Below are 25,526 nucleotides of genomic sequence, written 5' to 3'. Positions count from 1 at the left end.
GTTTGCTAAAGAATTATGAGTCTTCTAATTGTAAACTGATAAATTCCTGAATGCATTTCTTATACTGCATTTCAGTATGATTATTAGTAGAATATTGACCTGGCTGTCCATAAAGTCCTTCCGATTCCCGCATCTCTTCATTCATTCTTGCTAAACGTAACCTAAAATTAAGTGAAAGCATTTTTAGATGAAGTCATACAATAGAACTATTCATAAACTAATCAGTATATTATATAAGCAGGTAAAACATGTACTAATGTAATTTTTTTTTACCAATATTTGCCACTAAAATAAACAGGCTTTTATTCTATCAGACCCAACAATATGAGATACAAAAATAATTGTATTTCACTGTATACAATTCTCATGAGAGAAGCAATAAAAGTGCATTTCAGCTCTATTTGAGCAGGATTCTTGCAGCACCTCAGTAGTGTGCTTCCCCCAGACTTTAGAGTATCCTGGCTTCTAGAGTAACCTATCAATCTTTAACTGCCAGCTGCTGAAATTACTGCTTCTATAGAATAGGTTATAAGAAGTTCACTCTGGTTCACTCTGAGGGGAGATAGTTCCAAACGTGTAAACAGTGTACATTAGATCTAAATATTGGGAATATACTTTGATATACAAACATCCTAATAATGACCACAGGTGACAAAGATTTTCCCCAAAATACCATATTGGTTATACATTCTTTTGGGGGTTATTCTTCCTGGCAGTAGGAAGTCATGAAGCACTAGATTAAGAAGACAAGAATTTCTTTCCATGTGTTACTCTCCTGTCCTTCAGGCCACCAAATACTCATCGCTTTCCCAGGCCTCTCTCTCTTCCAACATGCTCTCTCTGGCACCTGCAGCATCTGACATGGGCTTTTCCTACTTTCTCACTACCACGAACCCCGTCCATCTCCATTTTCAACCACTTTGTGAATTGCTAAGAGCGCCATAATTCTCCCTTTAGTAGTCTGACTTTTCAGAGAGAATGACTATTTTCAAAAATTCATATAATTTGGGAACAGATATCTTTGAGGAAGAGGGGCCACAAGAATTGCCTGGGAACCCTGCAAAACCAAGATTCGTTTCTTTATACTATTCCTATCTTTTCTTTAATAACTTACCTCTCTCTAATTATAAACCTATCCTGATTTAATAGTTTAAAAATTTCCTACAATAGCCTCCACAGTAACAATAACCCCTCCAGTGGGAAAAGAAAGTTGAGTACAGAGAAAGTATGCTTTTTAAAAAATCTGGCAGGGGTCAGGGCAGAGTGATATACGGCAAGTCAGAAATTCTCAGCGGGAGCTCAGGAGTTTGAGCAGTCATGGGAGTTTCTCTTTGTAAGTAACTGGGATTTAGTAGTGTGAATGGAACTGTCTCTACTCATGTAACAGGGAATCAATAATTCTGGGCTTCATTCAGCCCTGAATAGAATGAAAAAGTGACTTCATACAACATATGCGTGAAATTTCCTACATAATGACGTGTAGATGAAATCACTTTTCTAGATTACAAATGTAACAAATAACTATGATCTGAGATAAAAATCAAAGACCTTTAAAGAATCAAAGATTCCTTAACAAATCATAATAATTGTATCCAAACATTCAAAAATAAGCACTTTCATCTTACAAGAGTACTCTTTGAAAAATAAGTACAAACGGATCCTAAAGTATTACTGCCCAAAAGCAGTGGCAACTGCAAAAGTTACCAACACCAATGCAGGCGTCCTCCCTACTTATAATCCTTTAATTCTTGAGGTAGCAGAGTAATAGCCTGGTACTGTACCAGTCCAATCCCCATCCCAATACTGTACTAAGGGTTAAAAGAATATGTTTTAGCAGAACCACTGGTTTTTTTTTCTTTGTTATTCCTACTGGTCATACAGTATAACAGAAGTGGCTAAGAACATGGGTTTTGGAGCCAGAATTCTTGGTTGCCAATCCCAACCATCTCTACCTCTTAACAGTTTTTCAAATTATCTATGGCTTGGCTTCCTTAAGCACACTAATAATTTACTTTAAAATTTGACTTTAGCTATCCTGTGGGAAAACTACAATGTCCAAAGTTACAAAATTCTCCTAAAATGTGTGTGTTATGTACATAATGTATGTCTACATGCATAAATATACACACAGACTTAAAGTTGTCTGACAAAAATCATCATAATTTGAGTAAGTTTTAAATACTGAAATTGACCTATATATATGACAAGTGAAGTTCAAAGTAAGCTTTGAAACTTTCTTATCTGAAAAGTAACAGACAGCTTTTTTTCTGAATGAAATTTTTAAAATTTCAAATTTCATCATGACAATGTAAGTCATAGGAAAGTATCGTTTTACAAAGTCCTAAAGGCTTTATCCTGAGAGAAAGTTTGTGATCTAGCAAAATAGTACTTTTATTACCAGAATTCCTATCTTCCTATCTTCCTCATAGGATGATATTATTGTTGTGAGAACCAAATAAGTTCATGTGTAAATAAAGTGCTTAATATACTTAATGTACTTAGAGAAGTATATGATACATAGTAAACAAATGGCCAGTTTAAAGTTCATAACTACCCAGGAAACTCTATACTAAAACTTCATAATATATTATATGAGAAATAATCAAGTAAAAAGAAAATACTTACAAGGTCACTATATCAGCATTGGCTGCTTCCACAGCTATACTCAAAGGGTCTTTCCCTTCTTCATCAGTGGCATGTTGATTGGCACCTCGTTTTAGAAATAAACATACCTGCCTGTTTGAGTAAATAGCATTTTTGAGATATTGCCAGTAAGAAAGTTAAGAATTACCTTAAAAAATAAAAAGTACTCCCTAACTTAAATAACATTTTTGTTAGCAAATTCTTATTCATTCTATAAATACTCCATAAGAAATTCTACCTACCTACCTACCTATTATTTATTTATTGATTGATTGATTGAGTGAGGGGAAGGGAAGGAGAAAGACATTTCTTTTCCGAAATGTTTTCTTCCGAAAAACACTGATGTATGGTTGCCTCTCATATGCCCCCATCTGGTGACCTAGCCCACAACCCAGGCATGTGCCCTTCCTGGGTATCAAACTAGTGACCCCTTGATTCACAGACCAGCACTCAATCCACTGAGCCACACCAGCCAGGGCCATTCTACAAATATTTATTGGACACTGACTCTGCTAAAGTTTACCACAATCAGCATTTTATAAGTCTATAGACATTTTCATATTTAACCTGGTACTATATGGCAAAGTAGGACACATAAATTATAGTCCCTACCCTCAAAGAATATCATTAAGAGATACACACAGATATCTATAAACTTAAAACAAAAGTCACTTAAGGTAATCATTTGGGAAAAAAGGAAGCCAAAAGCAGGGTGGGAGGTAGTCCTCCAACTATACTCCACAAATATTATAATTTGAATAAATTGACAAAAATAAAATAAATATGATAGGAGTAAATGATGCCTATAAAGTAAAATGGGAAGAAGTATGATTGTTTAAGAAGGAAATACAAAGAAGGAGTTAAATACTACCATTTTTAAGTACAGAAAAGTTTTTATAAAGTTATTGAACTGAATCTCTTTAGTGATAGAAGGAAAGCATAAAAAAGAACAGTTTGCTTGTTAAGGTAATAAGAATCGGATATCCTGAGATGTTTTATTAAAGAACAATCACATACAACGCCAACATTTTGACTTCATTTGTACCTTCTAATAGAAAGTCTACTTTCAGGGTGTTATTATTCTGCAAGTCTAAATATTGCTCCAGAAGCCACACAATAGCACACTAATAATTTACTTTAAAATTTGACTTTAGCTATCCTGTGGGAAAACTACAATGTCCAAAGTTACAAAATTCTCCTAAAATGTGTGTGTTATGTACATAATGTATGTCTACATGCATAAATATACACACAGACTTAAAGTTGTCTGACAAAAATCATCATAATTTGAGTAAGTTTTAAATACTGAAATTGACCTATATATATATGACAAGTGAAGTTCAAAGTAAGCTTTGAAACTTTCTTATCTGAAAAGTAACAGACAGCTTTTTTTCTGAATGAAATTTTTAAAATTTCCAATTTCATCATGACAATGTAAGTCATAGGAAAGTATCGTTTTACAAAGTCCCCCTAAAGGCTTTATCCTGAGAGAAAGTTTGTGATCTAGCAAAATAGTATTTTTATTACCAGAATTCTCTTCCATTAAGAAAAAAGCAACTGAGCTTACACAAAGTGATGCTCAGAAATCACTACTAGCTTCTTCTATTTTCTAACTCATCTCTTAGAGCAAAACATTATTTCAAAATAATTTTTCAAGTAAAATATACTTAACTATGTAAGCACTATAGCTTACCCTGTGTGCCCTAAGACGGTGGCATGGTGCAGTGGTCCCCGCCCTTGCACATCTCTTTGGTTCACGTTAGCACCATTCTGTAGGAGAAACTCGCACGTCACCAAAGAGCCCTTAGAGGAAAGAAGATAACAATGTAAGAAAAAGAAACACATTTCTACTGAAAAGAGTGTTTACTTTATTCTAATAGCCTTTCCATTTCATTCTCCCCTAAAGAGAAAATACCCCCCAGCAAAATAAATTATATAATTTCTTCCCAAGAACTAGTTTCAATAAAGATTCAATTTGCAGTTTGTAAGATAGCAAAACACACTACTTTCATTACTAGAATTCTCTTCCTTTAAGAGAAAAAAAGTTGAGCTGACAATAATCAAAGTGATGCCCAGAAATCTACTAGCTTCTTTGATTTTCCAACCCATCTCTTAAAACAAAAAATAATGCTCAGGCCACGTTCTGAATGAATTGTGCTTTTGTATGCTCTGGTACTACTGAAATTCTCAAGGTACAAATCCATACCCCTAATACAGCCTGAATAAGTGGCGTTGCTTTGTTTTCCTCCAAATTAGCCCAGTTCACATCTGCATCATGAGCCAAAGCTTCAGCCATTTTAGGAAGATTTTTTTCATATGAAGCCCTATAAAGCTGGAGTCCTGGATTAAGATGTTTAGAGTCAAGAAACACAGAAGAATCTTGCCTTTCTCCCTCTGAAAACCAAACACAAACACATTATTAAAAATGAACTCTTGGGGAAGAAAAGAATGGGAAGTTATTGTTTAATAGGCCCAGAGTTTCAGTATTGTAAGATGAAGAGTTCTATAGGCGGATAGTAGTGATTCACAACAATGTGAATAGACAATGTCACTGAACTATATACTTAAAAATGGTTAAGGTAATACATTTTACGTTATGTGAAACTTACCACAATAAAAAAAAACAACTGTCTCATGATGTGAAAGTTGTGACATAAGAAACCACTAATTTAACAAAATGAGGTGATGGGAGATTGTCACAAAGATATTTTATTTCCAATACTAACCACTCCCCAAACAGGGGCGTGGTTAACCTTCTTTTCTTATAAAGCCATCAACTGGTATGTCAGGCCTCTGTTGTCCTGCCAGTATCCAACAGATTGGTTAATCACTCCATACTAGAGTAAAATTAGGTATATGCCAATAAGCCTGGACTTAAAGTCTAAGAAGAGTCAGTAAGAATCCTTAAAAGAATTCTGCTACTAGACAACACTTGACTTTATTCCGAGGGCAATCCAATACCATCAAAAACTGCAGTACAAGCAATTCAAATAAATTTGAAGAATGCTTACTACCCTGAGTATTCTGCAAGAACAAAATCACTAAAATAATGCATGAAGGAGAATATAAGACTAAAGCATACGTCAGTAAAACAGAGAAAAACGTAATGGGGAGGGAGTTGCAGATCTTTCTCCTGATAAGATAGGACAGCCGCACAAAGAAAAAGATAGAGTAATAATAATTTTTAATCCAAAATACAAAAAGTAATAATAATTTATAATCCACATGCATGTGGATTAAAAATTATCCTTACTATTGTCAAGGCACTTTTAGCACATATTAAGAGGCTCAGAAAAATGTACAGCTAGGAAATAACTTTTCAAATATGAAAAAAAATCATTGCCTTTTCATTAAACTGTATTACTCTTTCCTTAGTTCCTTCCAAAAGACTAACCACCTGCTTTAGAATCTAATTAAGACTAGGCATTTAATACATGCATTTTCTAGTAAATAATGCCAGTTAACATTGAATTTCACCAAGACTCACCAGTCTCATATAAACTATTGGCTGACACTGTGGAGGGTAAAGATTCTCTTCCATCATCAGAGCTCTGCTGGATTCCACTGTCATTACTTTTGACTGTTTTAAAGAAAAACCAACTAGTGATTTTAGAGAGTCATTAAAAAAATAACCTCCCACAAACAATGAGGCTTGAAAATGAACTGATATGTCAATGTGAACTAAAAAAAGGGTAGTAGAATCCACTGAATATAATTTTAATTCTTTTGAGCACTTGGTGTATCAAAAAACGAACCAGTTACAAAGCCTGAAATAAACTTATATTCTGACTTGTAATACATCTCATTACCCCATAATATGTAAGGGGTAGTAAAAAGCTTAATTTATTGTATGACTGTAAGTAATGTGTAATTCTGAGACAATGGGTAACATCTAGAGAAATGGCCACACTGCACAATGAGCACTGGCACAGACTTGGAATGCTTCATAAGAGTAGTACTTACTACTACGCAGTTTTGAAGAGGTATCAAAGTAGGAGAAGAGTGAATCTAGCTCATCAGGACAGAACAGAGACTCCCGCCTGGCCTCGTCGCTATTTACAGCAACCACTGGGGACATGCAAGTTAGCAAAGCACAAAGCAGGCCATAAGAAGGGAAAAGGGCAGGAAAAAAACGTTACTGGGAAAAATTTAGGGAGAAAAAAATAGGAAGGACATTAGGTGGTTAATCAGATATTTAGGGCTTTTATGCCATGATAGAGTACTAATTCCCATCTCCCGCTGCACTTTAAGCAGTTTTAGTCCTTAGAATATACACATTACCTAGACATCTGAATTAGCAAGACCTATTCAATAATAGTTTTAAAGACAGAGAGTCCAATTTTTCCTTAGAATATGTAGAAGGAAATAGATTTTTAGCATTGAAAAAATTTCAAATGGTTAATAATTCAGAGATTAAGAAAGTGACATCGCCTTATAAAATATTATAGATACAAGTAAGCTGTAATACCTGAACTTCGGGGGGATGCTTTCATTTGGTCACCTGGCCCAAATTTAGAAATGCTCAGTCTCTTTTCCTCACAACTTTTCGGGACAATCTTTTTTTCCTGCTCAGGAGGCGATGATGTAGAATATTTATCCACAAATTTCTTCTCCACATATTTTGCTCTGATATATGCCTCTTTCTCCTGTCTGGTAAACATAAAAATATCATGATGTTCTGCTTAGTCTCTGAGAATAACCAATACTGAAAAGAAACCATTATACATATAAGAAATATTTCAAAGAAAGTCAGTAAATGTAATACTAATTAAAACTGAATTTGTGACAATATGTTACATTTTCCTTCCAAATACTTAATGAATTATGATTTCATGTTCAAATAAAATACAGATCAAAAACTAAAGATTTCATATATACTGAATGATCACTACTGATAAGACAACTACTTTAAAACAAAATAACATTCCTAACTTAAAGGGGAGAAAAGATGTCACATTTAAAGTTTTGATTTCTTATAGAATCATAAAATGCCAAGTTTATTGTATACATTTTTTTACCTACATCATTTAAAAATGCTTAGGTGTTTGCTTGAAATAGGATATTTCAAGGTCTAAAGTAATTCAAAGAGCAATGCTTTAGCAGATAAGTAATCTGATTTAAGTAATATTGGTTTACAGTGGAATAAATTAAAAATGATAATTGAGTATATATAAAGATTTAGTCAAATGCAAAATACCAAAAACCTAAATGAACTGTGTACTTTGAAGGTACTCTTAGACACTTTCTTCAATGAGTCTCCATATATAGAAATGGAAGTGTAATTTCAAACACAGCAATTAAGTACTCTTTATTACCTTGTCACCTTTTCAGAAAAAAAATTATTTATTTATTTATTTTAGAGAGAGGAAGAGAGGGAGAAAGAGAGGGAGAGAAACATCAATGTGCGGTTTCCTTTCATTCACTCCTTGTTGGGTACCTAGTGTGCAACCCAGGCCTGTGCCCTGACTGGGAATTGAATCAGCGGCCCTTTGGTTCACGGGCCAGTGCTCAATCCACTGAGCCATATTAGACAAGGCAATCTTGTTACCTTTAATTCTTCAATATCATAATGTTATGTATAAAGCATGTGATTGTCAAATATTTGCTAAATTATATCACACAGTATAAAATATTCATTGTATGTAGTAGAAACTTTACCCTTAGATACATTAATGAACAGATTTTCTCTTTTTAAGGCTGGCCACTAACAGAACCTTGGTCTACTTTAATTGCCAAGAGCTTTTAAATTCATATGCAGAACCTTAATTTTTACAATTTTTATCTGGAGACTGTATATTGACTGACCAATAAAAAATAATTTTGTAGCCATATTTTAATAGAAAGAGCAATCATCTCTTCTAAACAGTCTGTTTCAGTATTACATATGAATTATAGTGAAATAAAAATCACAGCCATATTTCTAATCAGGAGGGAAAAAGATAACATATTAATACAACTGAAATGTCCTGACTGGTGTGGCTTAGTTGGTTGGGTATCATCCCACAAAGTAAAAGGTTGCCAGTTAGATTACTGGTCAGGGCACATGCCTGGGTTACAGGTTCGGTCTCTGGTTGGGTGTGTATGAGAGGCAATCAAGCAATGATTCTCTCTCACACCGATGTTTCTTCCCCACTTTCTCTTTCCCCTCCTTTTTCTCAAAATAAATAAAATCTTTTTTTTAAAGACAACTGAAATAGTACCTTTGTCCCGGTTGTGGTTTTTTTATTCCCATTTTTTCCACTTTAGCTTCATAAACTCGATTTATAACATCATTCCCCAACTCACACATAAGCTGTTTGGCAGGGAAATAGAAAAATAAGCCATAAATTCCTAAAAATACTATGAAAGTCATTAAAACAAGCACACCTAGGTAATTCCTTTAGCATATTCTGTGACTGCTCATTCCACAAAGAAGTTTAAAGTTAAAGCAAAATGAAGTAAGAGTAGAGAGCAATATCACCATTTGCCACTCTTCACCAAAATACCTCTCCTGGAGGATTACCACTCCTAAAGAAAAGCCTTTGCCTCACCCATCTCCTGCTAGTTTCTGTCCTTACACCATGGCTAGCACAATGCTGCATATTATTCACAATGTCAAGTAAATTAAATGAAAAAAGAAGTCTACGGCCAGACAGGTAGTTTTAAGTAACTCAAAACTGAAGTAAACTATTTTCTCCTTATACCTCATATATAAGAATTTCAAAATATTTTGTTTAAAACTTTTGGTCACATTTAAAAAAAATATCACATAGTTGTGTGTTCAACAAACTTTCTAAATTAAATCCACTGAGTTCATAACTACATACAAAGTTGATATAAAAATTAGATTCCTACCTCTATTTTCCCACTTTCTTCATCTTTAAATCAGTAATGAATAATAGAATATACGTAAATAGGGGTCTACCTTAGAAGCCAATTTTTATCACTTTAATTTAGATGTTTACGCAATAATTACACAAAGCAAATTTTTTACTTTACATAACTGAGAGAACTACCAGTTTATATAGAGTGAAATAAAATCAAAAGCCCATTAAGAACACAATTTTCAGACAAAATGAAGAGTACAGTACAACAGTTAAGCTAAATGGGGGGAATTAAAGGAAATATACCATTAACTGTGAGTTATGTAAATCAGAAACACAGATGTGATCTAAAATTATTTGTGACATTTTCATATATATGAATCCCTACACCTGTAAGAAAGATATCTTGGTTTGATGACTACTACCCTACAAATGTAAATTTGCAAATGGCCCTGTGCTAAAATAACCCAGTGAAAACAACATACTATGCCAATCCAAGCTTTAGGAAGCTTACTATAGCAATGTGTAATATTTTTATCAAGAATTTATATAACTATAAAAGACTAAAATTAAGGCACACAATCTAAGATATTTTTTGAGAAAACATAAACACATAAACCAGTGTAGGAACACTGGTTTTCTTAAAAAGTGAACTGATTTGGAATTGAGTCCTACATAAACTTAGAAATTTTAAAAATACAATATAAAAATTATAGATTGTTCAAAATAGTCTCACATGTGTCCCAAAACAATATAGTTAATATTAGCATTGAGAAACTTATACATTTGGAGGCCTTCTGGCCAAGATGGTCGCATAAGTAGACACACTTGGCCTCATTGCACAACCATAAGAAGTACCACAACTAACCTCAAAACAAAAATAACCAGAACTGCTAAAAAACTGAACTGTCTGGAAGTCCAACACTAAGCTTTAAAGTAGAAAAAAATTATCCAGACAGGTAGGAAGGGTGGAGACACGAAGTTTGGGTGAAGAGGGAACAGTGCTGGCAGCAAGGCAGCAGTGGCCGGCTGAACGGGCTTTCCCACATTCACGTGTGGCATATAAAAGCTGAGAAGGACACCTGAGGAGAGAGCCATCCCAGCCCCAGGATAGACCACTGCAGCCCAGAGTTCTAGTGCCAGGAGAATAAAGCATCATAACCTCTGGCTGTAAAAACTAATGGGGGTTAGGGTGTTGGAAGAACTGCTGGTCTCTCAGGAGAGTCGTTTAAAGGGTCCCCACAGTCCTAGAATGTATGCAAACCTATCCACTCTGGCAACCACCACTATGAAATAGCTTAGAGGGGCACTGGTTGCATACAGGAAGTAGGTAAAGTGAGTGGAACTGGGCGAGGCCCAAGCAAGTGGCATTGTTGCCTCTTGGGCCCCTCCCCTACAACAAAGCCACAAAGTAGTGAAGCAGGTTGCCCTGCCCTGGCAAGTACCTAAGGCTCTGTGTCTTACAAACGTTTGCCCCAAGACAGGAAGTCAAAACAGCTCTATCTAGTACACAAAGACAAACACAGTCAGGCTGCCAAATTGAGGAGACAAAGAAACATGCCCCAAATGAAAGAACAGACCAAAACTCTAGAAAATAGCTAAGCAAAAAAGAGATAACCAACCCATCAGATGCAGATGCAGAGTACATCAGATGCAGAGTACAAAACACTGGTGATCGGGATGCTCAGAACTGAGTACTGTAAGTGCTTAAGGGAAGAAATGAAGGCTACACTAAAACAAATAAAGGAAAATCCACAGAGAACCAGTAATGAAGAGAAGGAAGCCAGAATTCAAATAAACAATTTGGATCATAAGGAAGAAATAAACAGTCAACCAGTACAGAATGAAGAAACAAGAATTCCAAAAAACAAGGCGAGAATAATAAGACCCTGGGACAGTTCTGATAGTGCCAACATCAAATCATAGGGATGCCAGAAGAAGAGGAAGGGCAAGAAATTGAAAACTTATTTGAAAAACTAATGAAAGAAAACTCGGGCAAAGGAAAGAGACATACAAGTCCAGGAAGCACAGATAGTCCCACACAATTTGGACCCAGAGGGGACCACGCCAAGACACATCATACTAAAGATGAAGAGAGACTCTTAAAAGCAGCAAGAGAAAAGGAGACAGTTATCTACAAAGGAGTTCCCATAAGAGTAACAGCTGATTTTGCAAAAGAAACTCTGCAGGCAGAAGGGACTGGCAAGAAGTATTCAAAGTCATGAAAAGCAAGGATCTACAACCAAGATTATTATATCCAGCAAAGCTATTGTTTAGAATTGAAGGACAGATAAATACTTTCTAAATAAGATCAAGTTAAAGGGAATTTCAGAGGAAAAGGGGAAGGGTTTACAAGTATAAAGGTCACATGGACAAAAACTAGGGGGTGTGGAAATGGAAGGGAGGTGGGGAGGGCTGGGGGGGTTGGCTGGGAAGGGAATAAAAGACAGAAAACTATACTTGAACAACAATTACATTAAAAAAAAAAAGAAGTTCATCATCACCAAGCCCTTACTATATGAAATGTTAAAGGGGCTTATTTAAGAAAAAGAAGATCAACACTATGAATAGTAAAATGACAACAAACTCACAACTATCAACAACTGAATCTAAAAACAAAAACAAAAACAAACTAAGCAAACAGCTAGAACAGGAATAGAATCACAGAGACAGAGATGACACAGAGGGTTATTGGTGGGAAGGGGAAGGGGGAGATTGGGGGAACAGGTGCAGGGACTAAAAAACATTAATTAATAGGTACAAAATGGACAGGGGGAAGTTAAGAAGAATATAGGATATGGAGAAGCCAAAGAACTTATATACGTGACCCATGGACACGAAATAAGGGGGGGATTGCTGGAGGAAAAGGGGTGCTGGGCAGAGGGGGGAGGAGTAAAAAACCTGGACAACTGTAACAGCATATTTAACAAAATACACTTAAAAAAACCCTTATACATTTGTCAAACAACTATCTAAATTCCTGACTACTTATATAAAAACATAAAACATTTTTAAGCAAATATTTATTTTACCTTTAAAAGTTCAGGCTCCCAGGTGTCTAAAGTTAAAGAACGTACTTTTGAAAAATGAACTCCAAGACTCCTAAGTGGGAAAAAAGACTTTGTTAATAGTAAAGTATCAATCTCTATTTGCTAATTATGCAAATTACTTTCCTCTCACTATTGACAGTCTATACTGTAGCCCATAACACATATGTAATTAGAAATGATATATATCTTCTGATTTCAATGACTAGTGAACCAAAATCCTCAAAAACTATTCACAAAATAGAACTATCCACTTTACAAAAGGTAAAAAGATAGACTGGCAGTCAAATTAGGCAAGTAGAAAAGGCCCTCTATTCAATGAGACTCGATAATTTATAATGCATGTTTATCCAAAAGAAGTCTCTCAGCTTGGGCAGGTGTACCCACCGATGAATCCCAGAACACTCAATACACAGGGTGATGCCCAGGTTGATGCTGGCCCACCGTGGGTCTGCCAGGCCACAGTCACAGCAGCTGGTATTGCCAGGGATACACTGGACTCTCTGCAGTGCACTTTCTCCTTTCAATAATTTATCTTTTGACTCATTTCCAGAATCCAAGCTTCCTGTGGATGGAGATGATTTCTTATCCAGCTTCTAAAAGGACGAAAAATTATTCATTTCTGTTTTAAAAAAGATTGTAATATCATGTTGCATTCTACATGCTCCAAAAGAAAGTTTCTGATCAATAAATTGAATGTCTATTATGGACCTATGCCAGGCATTGTTGGAGGCATTAGAAATTTAAGAATGAAAAGATATAAGTTCCTACATCAACTGGTCTTGTGGGTAGAAATATATAACCATTGAAAATTTATATATATATATAAATAACTGATACAATGAACATATGCAGAAGATATGAGGTCAAAGGGAAAGGAGAACGTGAATTTAACATGCAAAATGAGAAAGAGAGGGAAGGAATAAACATGAGGCTATTAAGACTGGGGAATAAGATAAATATTATTTTATACAATGTTTTTCTAAGGTATTCAATTACCATACTTTCTGGACTATAAAATGCACCCTCCCAATTTTGGAAGAAAAGATGGGGTGCACCTTATAGTCCAAATGTAGATTTACATTTACATTGGTGAAATATTATGTTATTTATGTTATTTAATATTTTACCACACTTTCTGCTTCAAAATTTTTTTCCTATTTTCCTCCTGTAAAACCTAGGTCCGTCTTATGGTCTGAAAAATACAGGGACTGCAAGCAAGTTATTTCAACCTATTTGGTGAATAGCTGGAAATGGTATAGCCTTTTATTAAAGAATAGATTGACTACATAATTATAATTACAGAGTGAATCAACAGAATACTCAGTATCTTAAAATGCCACAGATTTTTAGGAAAAGCAAAAGGCAGAAGCAAAAATCTATTTTTTTAAAGTATATGGCAAAGTCTATACTAATAATAATTAAAGATGTAGTTTGGGAATCCTAAGCAATTAAAGACGTGGTTTTAAAAGTATTTGAATTTAAAAACATTTCAACAAGCCAGTATTTTAGTACAGAATAAACAGAAATATGATTTGGCCCTTGCCTTGACCTCCTCCAAAACCCAATTCAATGGCCATTAGGTGAGCCAAGGAAAAAAAGAAAAGCGTGGGGATATGGAATTCCAGATAGAATTGGGCTGGATGAAGAGTATATCTTTGAATGAGAGTCATGCCATGCAGTTTGTTGGATCCCAAGCTGGATACAGAGGGTATCTGCATAGGGCAGGAGCCCAGCAAGGGTAAGAGCCTGAGGAGGGAGCAGCTGGGTGGAGTAGGAGTACCACACTATGAGGTGTCATAGCCAGAGCGGGGTGAGGGGGCAGGTGGCAGCAGAGAAAGGACATTGGTTATAATAAAGAAACTGATCATATAAACAAACATGTTAAAATTAATGGGAGCCAGATTTCTCACTCCTGAGAAAGAAGTTATTCATAAGAAAAGCAGAGAAATTAGGCCCTGGCTGGTATAGCTCAGTGGATTGAGCACAGGCCTGTGAACCAAAGTATTGCTGGTTTGATTCCCAGTCAGGGCACATGCCTGAGTTGTGGGCCACATTCCCAGTATGGGGTGTGCTGGAGGCAACCACACACTGATGTTTCACTCCCTTTCTTTCTCCCTCCCTTCCCCATCTCTCTAAAAGAAATACATAAAATCTTAAAAAAAAAACCCAAAAAGGCAGAGGAATTAGAATAAACTCTATTGTATTAGATCATAACTGGAGAAACCAATAACATACTAATGGTTTTCAATATAAATAGATGTGTAAAGAAATACAGATGTAAATGTATGTATGTGTGTATCACATATACATATTCCTTTATCTTAGTTTCTAAAAGCCATTCCACACCAAAAAGAAACTAGCGCTCTTTAAAGAAACTGCTGATTTAAGAACTGGTGCAGAGAAACTACAAAATGAACCTGAAACATATCATCACGCTAGAAGGTAAGGAAGAACTCAAAGACTGAAGGGACTATGTCAAAAGGACAGAGAAGCCAGGGCTCAACTGGCTAAACTTGGGTCAACCTGAGCAACAAAACAAAGAATAGTAGTGGATTTTAACACATTCAATAAAATAGGGCCCTATACTAACATAATAAAAAACTAAAGCTTGATAAGGAACAGAATATATATGTAGTCTCAAAGTACCTCCCCCACAAAAAACTTAGGAACTTCACAGTAAAGAAGTGTAGCAGAGATTCATTAGGACTTCCGCCAAGATGGAGGCATAGGTGAAAACACCTTGCGTCCGCGCACAACCAAATCTAAAAACAACAAAGTTTTAACAACAATAAATGCAACCAAACCACACAGAAAATTCGACAATACGGAGTCTGAAAACAATGAAATGCTCAGCTAGACCGGTAAGAGGGGTGAAGCCAGCAGCGGAGCAGGTTGGCTAAAAAGATCCCCCACCGGTGGCTGCGCAAGCAGCCAAAGGCTCAGATCCCAGGTGCAGGCTACCTACGGGCAGACACAGGGAAGAGGCGCGGCTGGCTGGCTGCAGTCGGTCGATCATTTGTGTGTAGATAAACCAGTGAAGAGACGAGCACGTCGCAGGGCGGCGGGCTCGCACATTTCCGCTCAGATAAATAGGCGGGGGCCAGTGGTGGGACAGACTGGGCGAGCGGAGAGGGCTGCCACTGCTCCCTCTCTGACCCCACCCCCACATACAGCATCACAAACCAGCGACCTGGGTGGCCCTGCCCTGGTAAACAACTAAGGCTCCTCTCCTCATACTTAACAGGTGCTAACAGACCAAAAATGGCTCAAGAACAACTCAGAGCCCCAGAGCCGATAAATCTAAGCAATGAAGAAATAGCCAAACTTTCAGATGCACAGTTCAAAACACTGGTGATAATAGCCAAACTTTCAGATGCACGGTTCAAAACACTGGTGATCAGGATCCTCACAGAACTGGTTGATTTTAGTCACAAATTAGAGAAACATATGAAAGCTAAACTAACTGAAATGAATGGTAATGCACAGGAAACCAATAGTAATGGAAAGGAGACTGGGACTCAAATCTAGGGAGTAAACCAGAAGGAAGGAAAAAATGACCAAACAGAAAAGAATGAAGAAACAAGAATTCAAAAAAATTAGGAGAGGGTTAGGAACCTCCAGGACAACTTAAATATTCCAACATTCGAATTATAGGGGTACCAGAGGGGAAGAGGAACAGTCATGAGAGGAAACCTTATTTGAACGAATAATAAAAGAGAACTTCCCCATTCTGGCAAAGGAAATAGACTTCCAGGAAATCCAGGAAGCTCAGAGAGTCCCAAAGAAGTTGGATCCAAGAAGGAACACACCAAGGCACATCATCATTACATTAGCCAAGATTAAAATGAAGGAGAGAATCCTAGAAGCAGCAAGAGCTAAGGGGACAGTCACCTACAAAGGAGTCCCCATCAGACTGTCAGCGGATTTCTCAAAAGAGACCTTCCAGGCAAGAAGGGGCTGGAAAGAGGTATTCCAAGTCATGAAATCCAAAGACCTACAACCAAGATTGCTTTATCCAGCAAAGTTTTCATTTAGAATGGAAGGACAGATAAAGTGCTTCTCAGATAAGACCAAATTCAAGGAGTTCATCATCACCAAGCCCTTATTATATGAAATGTTAAAGGGACTTTACCTAAGAAAAAGAAGATAAAAAAGATGAACAGGGAAAGGACAGCAAACTCACAGTTATCAACAACCACACCTAAAGCAAAAGCAAATTAGGAGGACAGCTAGATCAGGAGTGAACCATAGAAATGAAGATCACGTGAAGGATTAGCAACAGGGGAGTGGGAGAAGGAGAAGGGGGGAGAAGGTACAAAAAATAAGTAGCATAGACAGTAGATAGAAAATAGATAGGGGGGAGGGTAAGAATAGTAGGGGAAATACAGAATCCAAAGAACTTGAGACACGTGTTCATGAACTAAAGGCGGGGAATGGTGGGGGAGAGGTGTGCAGGGTGGAGGGGAATGGAGGGGGGGAATAGAACAAATGTAATGGCATAATCAATAAAAAAGTGTTAAAAAAAAGTGTAGCAGACACCACCTTCATCACATGATCCAAGTTAATATCATCAATAAAGGGACAAATCAAAATCAAATGCCACCTGAGAGAGCGCAGTGAGAACAGAGAGACATTTATATAATATTCCTGCCAAAGAGGCATAGCCTTGTGAGTAAACATCAGACAAACCCATATTGAGGGGCATTCTACAATAACTAGTCTATGATCTTAAAAACTATCAAGGTCAAGAAGGTCAAAGTAAGACTAAGGAACTATTCCTGACTACCAGAAACTGAAAAGTCATGATGACTAATGCAACTTCTGTTTCTGGACTGGATCTTCTGCCATAAAGAACATTACTGGGACAATTGTTAAAATTTAATGATATTTGGGAGTCAAATGGCTATAATGTACCAATGCTCATTTCTTGATTTTGATGGCTATCCCACGATTATATAAGAGAATGCCGTAGGCTGTGGGAAGTATTGATACTAAATAAATTGGGTAAGATGGTGGAGGAGTGAGTGGAAATTATACAAATCTCCTCCCAGGACCAATGTGGAATTACAACTGAATTGTGGAGAAATCATCAGGAACAAACAACTGAACAGTGAGACAAGCCTTATAACCTCAGACAGACAGAAGAATCAGCTTTAGCACAATCTGACTGGTAAGTAGTGTGGTGAAGACTCAAGAAGGCTGGCTGAGTGCCCACAGGTGGCAGTGCTGGAGGGATAATTAAGCGGCTGGCTGAATACCCCTGAGAAGAATGGAGTCTAAATCCCAAGCTGGACCACTAGAGCTCAAAAAGTGTAACAGATGACAACCAGCATCAAAAAGTGGCAGGACTGCTGGAGACGAGAGCCTTTTAAAGGGTGAACACACAAATTTTCACTTGCAGCCACTTACCCAGGGTTCCAGTAAAGGTGGGAGCAGAGTTGGCTACAAATGCTTGTGGAGAGACTAAGGACAATCTGTGGGGAGAGAGCTCAGAGAGCAGCTGCTGAGATCCTGGTGCTGAGTCATCATCCCTACAGCAGCAGCCATCCTGCTCAGGTGAACCACTCCCTTCCAAGCAGCATCAGCCTGAGGGGAAGCAATAGAATCCCAACCCTATTGAGCTTAAGCCTGACTGCTAAGTGCAGAGTGACTAGATTAACAACTGAAGAAGTCTGCCATAGACAGTAGATCCCTGGAAATCTGGAACTGGCTGCCTAAGATCAGACGGGGTCAACATCTGACATCACCAGAAGTGTATCCAGAAAGAAACAACAGTGGTAAACACCAGAGTCACTGAAATGAAAATCACTGTGGTCTTTCCCATGATTTGTGATATTTTTTTCCTGCATAGCTTTTTAACATTTATTTCTCGTCCATCAGGTTTGTGCATATTAAATCACTAGATTTTATACTATAGTTCATTTCATTCACATATTTTGCCCCTCCCTCTTTTTACCCCATTTTACCTTCTTCTTCTTCCCTCTCATTATTTTCATTTTAAATTGTTTTCTCTCTTGCTACAGCTTGTTTACATTATGCACTCCTACTACTTCTCCCTTGTCCAGCCTCATAAAGCCAACTTTCTTGTTAATCGTCACCTGACATCCTTTTCCCCTGCTCTTAAAACACCCACGTTCTCTCTCCACTTTTAACAATCTTTGCTGGTTGGCTGTGGATAAAGTTGTTTATGCAATTTTTCAATTTTATCTATAGATCCTCACTAACTTTGTATTCCAATCTCAAATTTTATGGCTTGCCTCTCCTATTCTATTTTTTGTCTCAAATTTTTAATTTGCCTCTGTCCTAGCCTGTTTTTTTTTTTTTACGTTTTCCTTTTTCTTCCTTTTTCATTCTGCCCTTTTATTTTTTATTCTTCTTTTTCCTTTTCTTTTCACCTCAAAATTTACTTTTTCCCCGTGTTAGCCTGGTTTTTGTTCCTCACTCTTAGTATTTCTTTGCCCTCTCTCATTTCAATATCACTTCCTGTTTCTCTAGACATCTCTTTTTTTAATATTATCTATCTATCTATCTATCTATCTATCTATCTATCTATCTATCTATCTATCTATCTATCTTTAGAGGGGAAAGGAAGGAGAGAGGGAGAGAAACATCAATGTATGGTTGCCTTTCGTGCGTCCCCTGCTGGGAACTGGCCTGCAGGGAACCAGCCTGCAACCCCAGCATGTGCCCTGACTGGGAATCGAACCGTGATTGTCTGGTTCTCAGACCTGCGCTCAATCCACTGAGCTACACCAGCCAGGGCTCTCTAGACATCTCTTAAGCTTTTATTTCTTTTTCCCCCCTCTCACTCCCATACAACCTATATTAATTTTAGCTCATTTGTTGTTGATAGTGCTATGGCAGATCTTTCTCTGCAATTTGGCTCCTATATTTTTATTACTTATTTACTTTTTTCCCCTTCCTTTTTCTTTCTCTCTCACTTTATTTTATCTTAATTTCGGTTTAAACCTAACACTATACAATTCCCTTCTCATATTCAATTATGCCTTCTTCGTTCCCTGTTTAATTCATGATGTAAATTTTACTTTGTCTCTTCACATTGCTCCGAGTTCCAACTCTTATTAGTGTTCCTCCTTCTACCCTCTCAAAATAATTTTTCTTTCAGTAGGGCATCTCATATTCACATTCTTTTCTTATAATAGTCTTAATCTCTTTACACCCTTATTAATACTGGTTCATTTACTGTGGATAGTGGGACTGCAGGGGGGAGTTACTTTTGCAGGTGTGGGTTTGTTACCTGAGTTTCATGGTTTTGTTCTGGCAACACCTACACAACAACATAGAAGACGTGGTGGGTGCACTGACTCTAAGTCAACCAGCTGGAGGGAATGACGTACCAAAGAACCACCCAACAATAATCAAAAGCCAATTACATCCAGAAAGCCAACATAAGGGACATTCCAAGAACATCAAGTTCAGGAGATCAAGGAGACTACACCACTGAATCCTAAAGGTCTCCTGCAATAGAAGTTCATACCACAAAGACAGGGAGTCAAAGCACATCAATTTAGGAAGCAGAAGCAAACAAGAAGAGATTCACAAATAATGGGAAGACAAAGAAACAACAACCCCCAATCAAAAGGAAAGGAAGAATCCTCACAAAGAATTCTAAATGAAATAGAGGCAAGTCAACTATCAGATATTGAGTTCAAAACAATGGTTCCAAGGAAACTTAATAGGCTCAGTGAGCATTACTGGAAACTACGAGGAACTTAGTGTAAATTATATCAGCATGAAAAAGGACACAGAAACTATCAACAAGAGCCAAGAGGAAATGAAGAACACAACTACTGAATTGAAGAACACAGTAGAAAAAATCGATAGCAGACTAGATGAAGCAGAGGACTGAGTCAGGGAACTGGATGACAAGGTAGGAAAAAACTCGCAGAAAGAGCAAGAAAAGGACAAAATACTGAAAAAGAACAAAGGAATTAAGGGAACTGCATGACAATATGAAATATAATAACATCCATATAACAGTGATAACAAAAGGAGGAGAGGAGTCCTTTCCTTTCTAGGAAAGAATAGAAAACCTGTTTGAAAAGTAATGATGGAAAACTTCCTGAATTTGATGACAGAAAGTCACACAAGTCCAGGAAGCACATAGGAAAACCCAAAGAGGCCCACTCCTCCAAGTACAACATAATTAAAATGGCAAAAGCCAAAGACAAAGAGATGATCTTAAAGGCAGCAAGCGAGAAATAAGAAGTAACATACACACAGCCCAGATAAAGCTAGCAGATGATACTCAATGGAAACAGTACAACCCAGAAAGAAATGGCAAGAAATACTTCAAGTAATGAAAAGCAAAGGACTGCAACGAAGACTACTCTACCCAGCAAGGCTCTTAGTTAAAATGGAAGGTGAAATAAAGAGTTTCCCAGACAAAAGAAGGCTAATAGAATACACCTCCACCAAACCAGCACTGCAAGATATGCTAAACAGACTGCTTCAAGAAAAGGAAAAAAAAATAGTGAGAGAGAGAGGAACACGGGTACAAAGGGGGAAGATGACAATAAGTACCTGGCAATAATAACCTTAAATGTAAAAGGATTCAATGCGCCAAATGAAAGACACTGGGTAGCTAAATAGATAAGAAAAAATGACCCACACATATGTTGCCTACAAGAGACTCCCCTCAGAACAAAAGATGTACACAGACGAAAGTGAAGGGTTGGAAAAAAGTATTCCAAGCAAATGAACAAGAAAAAAAGCCAAAGTAGCAATCCTCACAACAGACGAAACAGACTTCAAAACAAAGGTCATAAAAAGGAAACATAGAAGTAGACTTCATAATACTCAAGGGAAAAATCCATCAAGAAGACATAACTATTGTAAACATATATGCATCCAACACAGGAGCACCCAAATATATACGGAAAATCTTAGAGAACTTCAAAAAGGGTATTGAGAGCAACGCGATTATAGTAGGGGATTTTAACACCTGACTGTCAAAAATGGACAGATCTTCCAAACAAAGTATCAACAGGGATATTGTACAACTGAATGATTTAAGTCCATTAGATCAAATGGACTTAACTTACATAGAGAAAGACTTTCATCCCAAAGAAGCAAAATACACATTCTATTCAAATGCACATGAAACATTTTCAAAGACAGACCACATGATAGGACACAAAACAAGCCTCAACAAATTCAAGAAAATTGAAATCATATCAAGTATTTTCTCTGACCATAAGGCACTGAAACTACAAACCAACCTCAAAGAAAAACTCAAAAACACTCAAACTCATGGAGATTGAATAGCATGCTATTAAACATTGAATTGGTCAAGAATGAGATCAAGGAAAAAAATCAAAAAGTTTCTGGAAACAAATGAAAATGAACTCACAACAACCCAAAACTTATGGGACACAGTAGAGGTAATCCTGAGAGGGAAGTTCATAGAGATACAGGACTACCTTAAAAAAGACAGAGATATTTCAAATAAACAAGCTAACTTACATCTATGAGAACTCCAAGAACAACAAAGACAGCCAAGAGCAAGTAGAAGGAAGGACATAACTAAGGTCACAGCAGAATTAAACAACTTAGAGAATAAAGAAACAACTCTAAAGATCAATAAATCCAGGAGCTGATTCTTTGAAAAGATAAACAAAATTGACAAGCCTTTAAAAAGACTCATCAAGAAAAAAGAGAGAGGACCCAAATAAACACAGTCAGAAATGAAAGAGGAGAGATTACAACTGATACCACAGAAATTCAAAAGAATATAAGAAATTACTACGAAGAACTATATAACAAGAAATTGGAAAACCTAGGGGAAATGGATAAATTTCTAGAAAAATATAATCTTCCAAAACTCAATGAAGAAGCAGAAAGCTTGAACAGCTGACAAAATTGAAGCATTAATTAAAAAACTCCTGGCACATAATATCCCTGGACATAATGGTTTCACAGGAGAATTCTGTAAAGCATTTAAGGCAGAGCTAAACCCTATCCTTGACAGACTATTCCAAAAAATTCCAAGAAGATGGAAGACTCCCAAACTCTTTTTATGAAGCCAGCATCATCATAATCCCAAAACCAGATAAAGACACAACAAAGAAGGAAAACTTCAAGCCAATATCACTGATAAACATAGACACTAAAATCCTCAACAAAATACTGCCAAACTGCATCCAGCAATACATTAAAAAGATCATATACCATGACCAAGTGGGATTCATCCCAGGGATGCAAGGATAGTTCAATATTTGCAAATCAATAAGCATAAATAGATCACATAAACAAAACAAAAGACAAAAATCATATGATCATATCAATAGATGCAGAAAAAGCACTTAATAAGGTACAGCACCCGTTTATTATTAAAACAGCAAAGTGGGACTATAGAGGGAGCATTCCTCAACATATAAAGGCCATATATGAGAGACCTATAGCCTACATCATACTCAATGGACAAGAACTTAAGAGCTTTTCCACTAAGATCAGGAAGAAGATACGGATGTCCGCTTTCACCACTCCTATTCAACATAGTACTGGAAGTCCTAACCACAGCAATCAGACAAGAAAAGGAAATAAAAGGAATCCAAATCTTAAAAGAGGAAACAAAAATGTCATTGTTTTGCAGATGACATGATAGTGTACAGAGAAAATCCTATAGAGTCCATCAAAAAATTACTTGATCTAACAAGTGAATTTGGCGAAACAGCAGGATATAAAGTCAATATTCAGAAATCGAAGGCATTTTTGTACACCAACAATGAAATATCAGAAACAGAAATCGGGAAAAAAAACCCATTTGAGATAGCAACAAGAAAAATAAAATCCTTGGAATAAACCTAACCAAGAAGGTAAAAGACCTATACTCAGAAAACTACACAACGCTGAAGAAAGAAATTAAGCAAGACACCGACAAATGGAAAAAGACACCATGTTCACGGAGTGGAATAATGACATCATCAAAATGTCATACTACCGAAAGCAATTTGTATATTCAACACAATATTAAAGTACCAATGGCATATTTCACAGATATAGAACAAACACTTCAAAAATTTATATGGAACCATAAACAACTCTGAATAGCTGCAGCAATTTTGAGAAAGAACAAAGTAGGAGCGATTACAATACCTGACATCAAACTATATTGCAAGGCCACAGTAATGAAAATAGTCTGTTATTGATGTAAGAATAGACACATAGATCAATCGAACGGAATAGAGAACTAAGAAATAAACCTGTGTCTCTAAGGCCAACTAATAGTTGAGAAAAAGGTAGAAGCATAAAATGGAGCAAAAATAGCTTCTTCAACAAATGGTGTTGGGAGAGCTTGACAGCTACATGCAGAACAATGAAACTCAACCACCAACTTATGCCATACACAAAAACAGACTAAAGATGGATAAAAGACTTAAATATAAGTCAAGATACCATAAAAGTCCTAGAGGGGAACATAGGCAGGAAAATCTCAGATATTCTACATAGTAATATTTTCACCAATATGTCCCCTAAGGCAAGAGACATAAAGGAAAGAATAAACAAATATGACTTCATCAAATTAAAAGCTTCTGTATGGCTAAAGAAAACATCAGCAAAATGAAAAGGGAACCAATCACTTGGGAAAATATATTTGCCAATGATACCTCATTCAAGGGTTTGCTCTCCAAATGATATAAAGAAATCACATGACTCCACTCTAGGAAGACAAACAACCCAATTAAAAAGGAGCTGAAGGCCCTGGCTGGCCTATATATATATATGTATTTTTAAAGTAGATGAAGGACCTGAGCAGACACTTCTCCAAGGAGGAAATACAGAAGGCCCAGGGACATATAAAAGGATGCTCAGCATCATTAGCCATCAGAAAGATGCAAATTAAAAGCACAGTGAGATACCACTTCACACAGGTGGGAATGGCCATCATAAACAAATCAACAAACAATAAGTGCTGGCGAGGTTGTAGAGAAAAGAGAACCCTACTGCATTATTGATGGGAATGCAGACTGGTGCAGTCACTGTGGAAAACAGTAAAGAATTTCCTTAGAAAACTAAAAATGGACAAAAAACTGTACTTGAAAAATAACTAAATAAAATTAAAAGAAAAAAAAAACAAAACTAAAAATAGAATACCTTTGATCCAGCAATTCCACTGCTGGGATTATACCCCAAGAATCCTGAAACACCAATTCAAAAGAACCTATGCATCTCAGTGTTCACAGCAGGACAATTTACAATAGTCAAGTGCTGGAAGCAATGTAAGTGATCAAAAAGCTGGTACATTTACACAATGGAATTCTATGCAGCAGAAAGAAAGGAGCTCCTACCCTCCGTGACACCATGGACAGATGTACAAAGCATTATGCTAAGTAAAGTAACTCAGGCGGTGAATGACAAATACCACATGGTATCACCTATAAGTGGAATCTAATCAACAAAAGAAATAAGCGAGCAAAACAGAATCATAGACATGGAAATAAAGAACAAACTGACAGTAACCAGAGGGGAAGGGGGATAACGGGATAAAGAAGGGGAAGGGTTGTCGAGGAACAAGTATAAAGGAGCCATGGACAAAGCCTAAGGGGGGAAGGATTGAGGGTGGGAAGTGGGGGCTGGTGGGGTGGCGGGAAAGTGGTGGTGGGGGAAATGGAGACAACAGTACTTAAACAACAATAAAAAAAGGAAACTTGCACTTTTGACTACATATATTTGTATAACATTTGGTAAAATAAGAAAGTGTTACTTTTACAAATAAAAGGCATAAATCAAGATCAAAACAAAAAAAGAAATAGTGGGTGATAGACCATGATGTTAGCAACTTACACACTCTCAAACAGTTCAGGGGAAAATGTTATTTGTACTACACTTGGAACTGCTCTGTAATTTTGAGATTATTTCAAATTTTTAAAAAAGAGAAAATCTTATACTAGAACATGTTAGATAATATGTATTAACTCATAAGCAATTATCATATAGGGACATGCTCTTAATATAATGTGGCAATCATTTGGCTTATTTCCAGTTTTACTCTATAAGCTAATACTTT

General features: G+C 36.7%; 1 protein-coding gene across 4 annotated transcripts in view; it reads right to left on the bottom strand.

Moving 5' to 3' along the window:
• Positions 1-25,526, bottom strand: part of ACAP2 (ArfGAP with coiled-coil, ankyrin repeat and PH domains 2) — a 162,508-nt gene that overhangs the window by 10,251 nt on the left and 126,731 nt on the right. For 3 of the 4 annotated variants that reach the window (XM_037137166.2, XM_037137167.2, XM_037137169.2), the window contains 9 exons: positions 12,881-13,089; positions 12,479-12,548; positions 8,844-8,935; positions 7,112-7,293; positions 6,131-6,223; positions 4,850-5,037; positions 4,337-4,446; positions 2,626-2,736; positions 100-161 (listed from right to left, as the gene is read on the bottom strand). In XM_037137166.2, coding sequence (XP_036993061.1) covers positions 100-161; positions 2,626-2,736; positions 4,337-4,446; positions 4,850-5,037; positions 6,131-6,223; positions 7,112-7,293; positions 8,844-8,935; positions 12,479-12,548; positions 12,881-13,089 — 1,117 coding nt within the window. The remainder of the gene's footprint in view (positions 1-99; positions 162-2,625; positions 2,737-4,336; positions 4,447-4,849; positions 5,038-6,130; positions 6,224-7,111; positions 7,294-8,843; positions 8,936-12,478; positions 12,549-12,880; positions 13,090-25,526) is intronic. The other variant, XM_037137168.2, reaches the window with a different exon arrangement.

The sequence above is a fragment of the Artibeus jamaicensis genome, unplaced genomic scaffold, assembly GCF_021234435.1.
Source record: "Artibeus jamaicensis isolate MK-2021 breed Jamaican fruit bat unplaced genomic scaffold, CSHL_Jam_final contig_793, whole genome shotgun sequence".
NCBI lineage: Eukaryota > Metazoa > Chordata > Mammalia > Chiroptera > Phyllostomidae > Artibeus > Artibeus jamaicensis.
Note: the sequence above shows the minus strand (reverse complement) of the source record. Positions and strands in the feature narration are given on the sequence as shown.